The sequence below is a fragment of the Protobothrops mucrosquamatus genome, unplaced genomic scaffold, assembly GCF_001527695.2.
Source record: "Protobothrops mucrosquamatus isolate PMUCROS unplaced genomic scaffold, P.Mucros_1.0 scaffold3611, whole genome shotgun sequence".
NCBI classification, from domain to species: Eukaryota; Metazoa; Chordata; class Lepidosauria; order Squamata; family Viperidae; genus Protobothrops; species Protobothrops mucrosquamatus.
In genome coordinates this window covers 190,045-199,193 of record NW_015389574.1, presented here as the reverse complement: position 1 = coordinate 199,193, position 9,149 = coordinate 190,045, and the positions used below count along the sequence as shown (strand labels likewise).

Below are 9,149 nucleotides of genomic sequence, written 5' to 3'. Positions count from 1 at the left end.
CACTGAGAAAAGCCGGGCCGCGAGCGGAGCCTTTGTGTGACCGCAGCGCTGTCACTGCCTCTTCCCGCAAACATGCGTGTCTACACCTGCCAGTACGCCCTGGAATCTTCAGAGGTCTTGGACCAAACTTCCATAAAACCTATGCTGGCTGAGGATTATGGGAGTTGAAGTCCAACACATGGGGGGAGAGTTCCAATTGTTAGAAGTATGGTGCTTGCAGTACTGATGCAGGGAGCAAAGCTCATTGTCCCTGTTGCATGCTTTCCCTGGTATTTTGAAGAGTCGGACACCCTTAATTTGGCTAACATTTTGCTGGGCCTAATTGTAATTAGATACCTATTACATGTAGTTCTTGACTTACAACTATTCATTTAGTGACCATTCAAAGTTACAATGACACTGAAAAAAGTTACTTATGACTGATTCTCACACTTATCACCGCTGCAGCATCCCCATGGTCATGATCAAACTTCCGGCAACTGGCATGTATTTATGATGGTTGCAGGGTCCTGGGGTCATGGGATTGCCATCTATGACCTCTGACAACAGAACTCAGTGGGGAAAGCCAGATTCGCTTAATGACCACGTGATTCACTCGGCTGCACTGTTTCACTTAACTGTGGTAAAAAGATCATAACATGGGGTGTGACTCTCTTAACAACTGCCTTGCAACAGAAAGTTTGGGCCTAATTGTAGTCATAAATCAAGGACTACCTGTAGAGGGTATTGTCTCAGCCTAGTTATGTATCCGTAATTGGCCTGCCAACAGAGGCCTTTTCACACAAGTTGATTGTACCACAGAACAAAGTGCTAAGATTTTTGCTACAGGTAAAACAAATTCTGTCTGATCTGTTCTACAAATAAAAATAAATCTTGGCTAGTGATTTCATTGAGAAAATATTTCTATCGCTTTCCAGGTCCCCTTTTGCCACCACCACCACCACCACCACCACTATCCTTGCCTGCAGGAGCAGAGCCACGTCTTGCCTGCTACGTACAAATCCTGCACTGAACCTGAGTGATCACCAATACAATGTCTCTGCTGGCAGCACTGACCCTGGACCTGACCATGATCCCAGCTAGCACCATGTCCTGCAGGCCGGAGCTGCTCAAGCACCGGCTGCCCCATGCCAGTCACAGTGAGCTGCTACCTGGACCTGTGGATCAGGGCTTTGCCCTCAGCATGGAGCGCCCAGTGCTAACAGGTGACCAGTTTGAGAATAGAATAAATCCTAGAATTTGAGAAAATTGACATGTATAAAAGGCAAGGAATATTCTCTTTAGGGACATAAGATTAATACTAATTTGCTAGGCTATTTTAATATAGTTGAGTGCTAACATTCTGAAAGGCCCCTCATAGTGTTGAGATGATAGTAAAGACTTCAAGATGAATCCATTTAGTTATCTGAGGCCTAATCTGCATGGTCAATTGATATCTTTTTTTCAATCTGGAACCAAGGGTAAGGATACACATTCAGATGATTAGGAGATGGCAGGAAAGAGTTAGCATCTTGAATTTTTTTGCTCTTATCTAGGGGATGTATACATTTTTACAGCCCAAATTTGATAGTTAAGCAAGGAAAAAAATAGGGCTTTTAATAGTTTTTCATTATTCCTTCCCTTAGCTTCTTTCCCCATCACCAACACTTTGGCTTCTGTTTACCCCATACTATAATTTTGTTGTTCCTATACTAATTCAGATAACACATTTCTCTGAAATATTCCATACACACTGTAACAAGCTCTGTTCTGGTACATTTCTGAAAATGCACATGAACATCAAGTTTACTTTCTTGTTTGTTTAAGTTGTGATTTTGTCTGATTTTGCTTTGCTACTCCCCAGGCGATGGCTTCTCAGACTGGATGACGGAACACACAGACCTGGCCACGCTCCTGAGTGTGTCAGGGGAGTCCTCGCCACTCTCACTGCCCTCTCCTCCTGCTCCGGACCTGGAGGCCATGGCCTCACTGCTCAAAAAAGAGTTGGAGCAGATGGAGGATTATTTCTTGGAGGAAACTCTCTCACCTGACCAGGTAGCACCCAGCACCCCTCCCTCTGATGGGAATTTTCACTTTCCTTTTGGTGATGGCTTCCATTCACTGGACCACCCCCACAGTACACCTGCACCCTTGCAAACCTTGGATTCCAGTTGCTTAGAATTGTTGGAGCTCTATGGTGGGGAAACGCCTGCTGAGCTCCCCCTGCAGGGCAATGAATTATGTGCCTCAGTTCAGCAGTCACTTGTGCTAACGCCTAAAGGGGATCGACGCCAGAAGAAGAGAGATCAGAACAAGACAGCAGCCCTGCGGTACCGTCAGCGTAAACGAGCTGAACACGAAGCATTGGGGGACAAGTGCCAGGCCTTGGAGGCACGCAATCGTGATCTGCGAGAGAAAGCAGAATCTATTGAGAGAGAGATCCAGTACGTCAAGGACCTGCTCATTGAAGTATACAAGGCACGCAGTCAGCGCTTGCGTACCACCCCCTAGAGGCAAGGAGTCCTCCCTCTACCCTCATGAAAGGAAAAGTTCATATGGGGGAGGGCGATGGAACAGTGTATATAGAACAGAACAAGCATGTTAGAAATTATGTTTGGGAAATGTTGGCACTTAGTAGCCTGCATTACCCTTTGGGGTAGGAGATAGTGTGTAATGCAAGACAGATGCAGAGTTGTAGAGAAAAGGAATGATGTAGGAAGAAGAGAGTGAATCTAGTTTGAAAGAAATTGGTACTGCTGTTGTAGGAAAGAGCTAAGATTAGCCAGTTTGTGGCCACTACTGGGATTATCAGGGAAAGCTGTACTGGGATGGTGTCCTCCCCCCCCCCCAAACCTAGACAACAGTCCTGAAGCTGTGTAATAGCTTTTTTATGTACACTTTATAGAATTTAAGCTACCTGTACCTAACTATGCACTAATAAACACTTATTTTAAACACTTGATCTGAGTCAAACTTATAGATGTCCCAGGAAGATGTCTCAAACCACATAAACAGGAATTTAAAAATATCAAGGTTTATTTATATACTATCACCAACTTAAGTTTCATACCTGATCAAAGAAATTTCATTCAGCTGGGAAACAACTCTCAGAAACAAAAAGCTGTAACCAAAGTTGCCATTTTACTCTCTATCCCAAACTTAATACACATCAGTTATGTTCAGTACTATGACCTCATGCCAAAAAACTTCAATTAGAAAAACTTTATTATTAGTAGAAATCATCATCTTTTTCCAGTGACAGTTGATTTTGGATCTGCTGCTGTTTCCGATAAAGTTCAGCCACCTGTATTAAGAGAAAGGTGGCTGAGTATTTGTACATAAAAATTGTAGGATGGTCTCTTGTCCTAAATTTGTAGTTTGCTTACCTGCTTTTTTCTCTCTCCCTCTCCCTCTCCCTCTCTCTCTCTCTCTCTCTCTCTCTCTCTCTCTCTCTCTCTCACACACACACACACACACACACACACAGTTTCTTTGTAGCTATGAGAGTATCCTGAAATGACCCTTTCATGAGTCTGGGTCATGTTAGTATATATAAAACTTCTATTTTACCATGAACCCCACCCCATACCAGACCAGGCCAATTTTTTCATTTAGAGAATTGAACAATGTGGGTAATCTGAAGCTCAATCCAAAAGGATGGAAATATTGTCCATGCCCACATTTGCCTCTTTTAGCACTTTCAGCAAAACGCTTTATTAAAAAACAAACAAAAAAAACAGCCCTAGACTTCAAAAATTACTTAGTCTGTCTTCTCATGATTACAGGTAATAATACAAAAGGACATGAATCCAACTTTGCATATATTGAAAACAATTCTTGGCTGATTCATTTATATATAATTTATATATAGATATCTTGCCATCTTTACCTGAGCACTGCTAGTGGCTTCCTCTGGTTTCTTATCATCTCGGATGCGCAGGAATCTGGGAAAACATAAGGAGATGCCCTTTTCTTCATCCACCTGCATGGAATAATAAATTATCCTTGAAGTTTCATAAAGGCTATTTTCTTAAAGTCTCCTTTGAAACAGTGTTTTTTGGGCAGTGAAGAGAAATGGTTAATTGCTATGTCCCTTCCCTGTAATTTCTTTTGCTAGCAAAGATAACTAGATCAGGGCTTTTCAACCAGTGGTACGGGTACCACCTGTGGTACATTGGCACCTGGCAGGTGGTACGCGACCATCTTAGAAAAGTGGTAGCAGGGGAGGGTAATGAGCTGAACCGGTGGCAGTGTTCTATCCCAGCCTATTGCCGTCCTCGTTAGAGGCACAAGGACCAAACCCCTGCTGATAAATAGGCTGGAGACTTTAAAACAAAACAAAATCCCTTTTATTTGGGTGACAAACCTGTCAATAAGTCCAAAACACAAACAGCAAAACTCAAGTCCAAAGGAAGGAAATAGTCCACAGGAACACGTTGCAAACAAGACGAACAGACCAGGATTCCAAGAAGCACTTTGCAAACGGTTGCCTTCAGCAACCAGCAACGCCCACACCTCCCCTTTTTATACAGCAGTCCCAGGGCGTTGCCTCTCATTGCCTTCTCCTTTTACTTTGGAGTTGTCGCATTAACTGCTGTTGTTTTTCTCTCGCTATCTGACGACGTCTGCGAGCATCAATTAGCAAATCCAGGTGTGAGCCTTCCAAATCTGACTCATGCTCCTCACACAGCTGAGCTTCATCAGAAACACGACTGGAGGGGCCAGGCTCTTCATCAAGCCGTGAGTCCTGTAATTCATCAGAGCCTCCCTGTGACCCTGACGGCCCCTCAAAGGCCTCCTCCACCTCCTCCTCAGATTCCTCAGACTCAGCTGTTGGGAACACAGGCTGGCACGGAATCACAACAGGCAGCACCGCACAAGCCTGAGCGAGAGATGGCTGGAGCTGCAGGGCTGTCAGGGCTCAGTGGAAGTGCCAGGATCAGTGCTGCTTTCCAGCTGATTGGCGCTTCTTCGGGGCTGTCAGTGCTCAGTGGAAGCGCCAGGATCAGTGCTGCTTTCCAGCTGATTGGCGCTTCTTCGGGGCTGTTAGGGCTCAGTGGAAGTGCCAGGATCAGTGCCAGGCTCCAGCTGGAGCTCGGCGCTGATCCTGGTGCTTCTGCTGAACCCTGAAGAAGCACCAATCAGCTGGAAAGCAGCATTGATCCTGGCACTTCTGCTGAGCCCAGAAGAAGCGCCAATCAGCTGGAATGTTGCAGCATCTCCAGGGTCTTGTGATTTACATTCAGATGCTTGGCAACTGATTCATATTTATGACGGTCACAGTGTCCCAGGGTCATGTGAAGTGACCAAAACCTGCTGCAACCACCCAGCAGACAGGGGGAATAAAAACCAAACACCCCCCCGCCTCACCCCCGCTGCCAATCCTCAACAGAAATGCTCACAACAATGAAAACCTCGGACAGGAGGAAGAGCGCCGCCGGGTGGGCAGGCAGGTGTCTTGCTCGGCTGTGGCTTGGGGGGCACTTTTTTCAGTGCCATTGTAACTTCGAACAGTCACTAAGTGAAATGTAAGACGAGGACTACCCGTACTTTATCACTTTTTTCCTTTTTTTTTTTTTTTGGTCATCAAGTTTTTGACACCTTGCTAGGCAACTAGTGTTACTCGGATATTGCCATATCCTAAAAGTGGTACAATGGATGAAAAGGTTGAAAAGCCCTGAACTAGATCTTTAACAATCCAATTACTATTTAATCCATCCACAAGACTATAACTTCTGGGGGCAACTTTGGTATCTCTCTCTCTCTGTCTCTCTCACTCACTCACACACACACACACACACACACACACACACACATTATATACTGAAGTAACCATATTCAAATATAAAAAATTATGTTAAGGCATTGGCTATAACAGATAATATTTATTGTTTCAACTTTGCAAAAACTTATTTATCTATGGCAGGGGTGTTAAACTGCCGGCCCGGATGCGTCATCTGGAAGCTGCGCCTACCCCATTGCCGGCAATGGCAAAACCGTCCCGATACGTTGCGCAACGTCACATGACGTTGCGAGTTTCACATGTCTGATCTATGGCAAGACTGAAATATTATAATGTAATACATAGCCTGTAAATTTACATACTTTGGCATGTGTAACAGCAGAGGTGAGATGCTTATATGAGATCAGAAACACTCATACATCATTTTTGAGACATGCATAGTCCTACTATATGATTTGTTAGAGTAGAAAAACCAGCACTACCAAAATGACTCTTCACTAGTTTCTGAAACAATGAGATCTGAACTCTCTTAGAAAGGCTCTGAGTTTATGAGTTATGCGAAGGGCTTAAAATCCACCAGATCTTATCAAATCCTTGAACATGCTTCTAGCATTAATAAAGTTACATTAGGTTAAGAGCAAATTCTAAAATTATTTCCCCATTACAGGTGGTCCTTGATTAATGATCATTCATTCAGTGACCAAAGTTGTGATAGAGCTGAACAAGCAGCACTTATGACTTGTCATTGAAGTTCTGGCCATTGCAGCATCTTCAGTCATGTGATCCCAACCTGCATGCTTGATGCCGACTTGCAATTATGATTGTGCTACAATCTCATGATCATCATTTGTGGCCTTTACTGGCTTCCTACAAGCAAAATCAATAGGGAAGCTGGCAGGAGGTTGCAAATTGCAAATATATATCTTCGCTTAATTTGGGGGGGGGGATTTGCTTAATGATGGCAACCAGGAAGTGCTGGAATGGACATTGCTAAGTGACATGGTCACATGATGTCACGTTTATGACTGTACCACTTAGTGCCCAATCTCAATTCCCATTGTAAACTGTTATTTAGTGTTTTATATTTTTTCTACCCAGTCATTCTTGTTGCTGACACAGCATTTGGAAATGTAGTATTTCAAATTGAATATCAAAAACATACATAATTATGGTAATTTTACACATTCAAACCAACAAATAAAATTTAAACTTTGAGATTACAGCCAGATCATCCACAATACAGTTCTCCTGCATTTCCTTCCAGTATAGATTACTGAACAGCTGTTGCTTACTGTATATTTAAATATGTGCATTACAAGTTAAACGTTTGTACCTTATATATAAAAGTAAAATAAATTGTTCCAGTAATTAGGGCCTATACAAATTATAATGGTAACAGACATTTCTAATTTTAAAATGTCATTTCAACAGCTGAAGTTGTAGCCTTAGAAATTTTCCTAAGAAAATGCTGAAAATGTGTTGAAATTGCTACAGAATACTGAACGAATACTGCCAGAAAACTGTGATCTCAAAATATTTCCTGAGTAATGATAGCCAATTAACAGTTTATAGAGTATTTGCAGTAAGTACAAATTACATTAAGTCCTTGCTATACATACATAGATACCTTCCAATGTCACCCATCACTCACCAAACCTGATGCTGCTCTGTGGATGGGAGAAATGGATAAATCAGCACACTTCACTTCCCAAACATGCTGGGCTTCCAACCAGTGATCAGGTTCAGCTGTTCCACCCCAACGATAGTATGGTCGTGGCTGAGGAATCACATAGTCCTGTAAGGCAGAGAGTATGGTGAGTACTAAGAATATGTGACCCTCTTGAAACATTCTACATCACATATAAAGTGTACTTTTTGGCACAGAACTTGAAATACAGCCCAAATCCTCTGAACATCTTGTATGATAGGCCATTTCCAGTTCAAAATGGGCTATTTCAAACTCAGTATTGAGCTTTTTGTTTTGCAGTCCTACCTTGAGTGAGCTATGGAGTTTCTCTAAGTCCTCATCCGAGAATCCAGTGCCAATCTGGGAAGGGATAAAGGGTAAGTGACAATTAGATACAAATAACTAAATGTCTATCATTTGTCTTGCGGGACAAGGAAACATGGTATGGAAAATGTAAAAACTACCAATTTTATACTTCAGTTATTATTTACTGTGTATTTCCTTTGTAGTACTGGTAGTTTTTCCCTTCTTTATCCCAGTAAGATAAACTGTCATTACAGCAATCTCATTTTATAGATTCTAATTAGAATGTGCAGGGCCATTTTGGTCTAGTGGTTAAAAATACCAACACCTTCCAGATAATCTTTTTTAAGCTGGTATGGGAAACAGGTATTAATGGAGTAAGTCAACTGCTGGACAGGAACTGAACCAACATCTAGACAGGTTTTTCTAGTACTGGAAGGCAAATGTTAAGTAGGGGAGAATAATTTGGAATAAAACTTTTATTATTTGCATTTCTTATTCCTGACCATTCTGGGCTCTTTTATTCAAACTGAGAAACAAGTAAAATGGCAAATAAAATACCACCCATCCTTGAACAAGAACATGGGCAATTTGGGGAAGGGGTCACAAACTCCAATCCTGCCACAAGTCAGCACAGTTAAGCAATTGTATCACATAATTTAGAGCTAAGTAAGCATTCAGCCAATTGTGTGACCTCTTTGCAATTTCATATGTGGCATCCACTTCCAGTGTTTTCACCATTAACCCTTCACATGAGTCTGAGGAAGGCAAAACATTTTATTATCTTCTATAGCAGGGCTTTTCAACCGGTGGTAGGTGTACCACTTGTGGTACAGTAATGAGTGGCAGGCGGTACGCAGCCCTGCCTAGCCAAGTGTAGTGGGGGAGGGAAAGAGCTAGCACAGGCAAGGACTTACAGTGAGAGAGTCCTCTGGAGCTGCAAAGGCCCCAGGCTCACTTCTGGCTCACCCTCCCCCATGAGAAAGGAGGAGGGGGGTGGAGACAGGAGAGGCTATAAAAGGAGGCAGTTTGGGCAGGAGAGGGAGAGAGAAAAAAGCAGCAGCCTTGGGAGGAGGTGGAGTCAGCTGTGAGGAGGGAGGAGGAGGAGGAATCAAGCAGGCTGAGGAATCAAGCAGGCTGGCCATGAGCCGATCTACAACTGCTGTGGCAGCCACCTGTGCTGGCAGCAGCAAACAGGCAAGAAATGTGGGGGGGGAGGGGTCGCCCTCCAAGAGGAATTGTTAGATCGCGCAGGCAGTAAGACACGAGTCGAGTGACAGTCAGCTCTTGGTTTATTGGCAAGGCATAAAGTAAATCCGGACTGGCTCTCTGGGCCAGGGGAGCCCTCTTTTATGGGATTCCCCTGGCTTGTAATCACACAATTCCATTGGCTGGCAAGACCCTGTTGCTAGTTAGCCAACCAGCAATGGGCATGAA

General features: G+C 43.3%; 2 protein-coding genes across 2 annotated transcripts in view; one reads left to right on the top strand and one right to left on the bottom strand.

The window, feature by feature from the left end:
• Nucleotides 1-943: 943 nt before the first annotated feature.
• On the top strand, nt 944-2,939 carry LOC107297954 (cyclic AMP-dependent transcription factor ATF-5-like). Its single transcript, XM_015827318.1, has 2 exons — nt 944-1,205; nt 1,844-2,939. The coding sequence occupies exons 1-2, from the start codon at nt 1,034-1,036 to the stop codon at nt 2,488-2,490; spliced, it is 819 nt and encodes a 272-aa protein (XP_015682804.1). The 5' UTR covers nt 944-1,033; the 3' UTR covers nt 2,491-2,939.
• A 269-nt stretch (nt 2,940-3,208) lies between these two features.
• Nucleotides 3,209-9,149, bottom strand: part of LOC107297952 (DNA ligase 1-like) — a 21,145-nt gene continuing 15,204 nt past the window's right edge. The window contains exons 10-14 of the mRNA XM_029286419.1: nt 8,274-8,281; nt 7,716-7,769; nt 7,374-7,517; nt 3,869-3,961; nt 3,209-3,283 (exon numbers count right to left, since the gene is read on the bottom strand). Coding sequence (XP_029142252.1) covers nt 3,209-3,283; nt 3,869-3,961; nt 7,374-7,517; nt 7,716-7,769; nt 8,274-8,281 — 374 coding nt within the window. The remainder of the gene's footprint in view (nt 3,284-3,868; nt 3,962-7,373; nt 7,518-7,715; nt 7,770-8,273; nt 8,282-9,149) is intronic.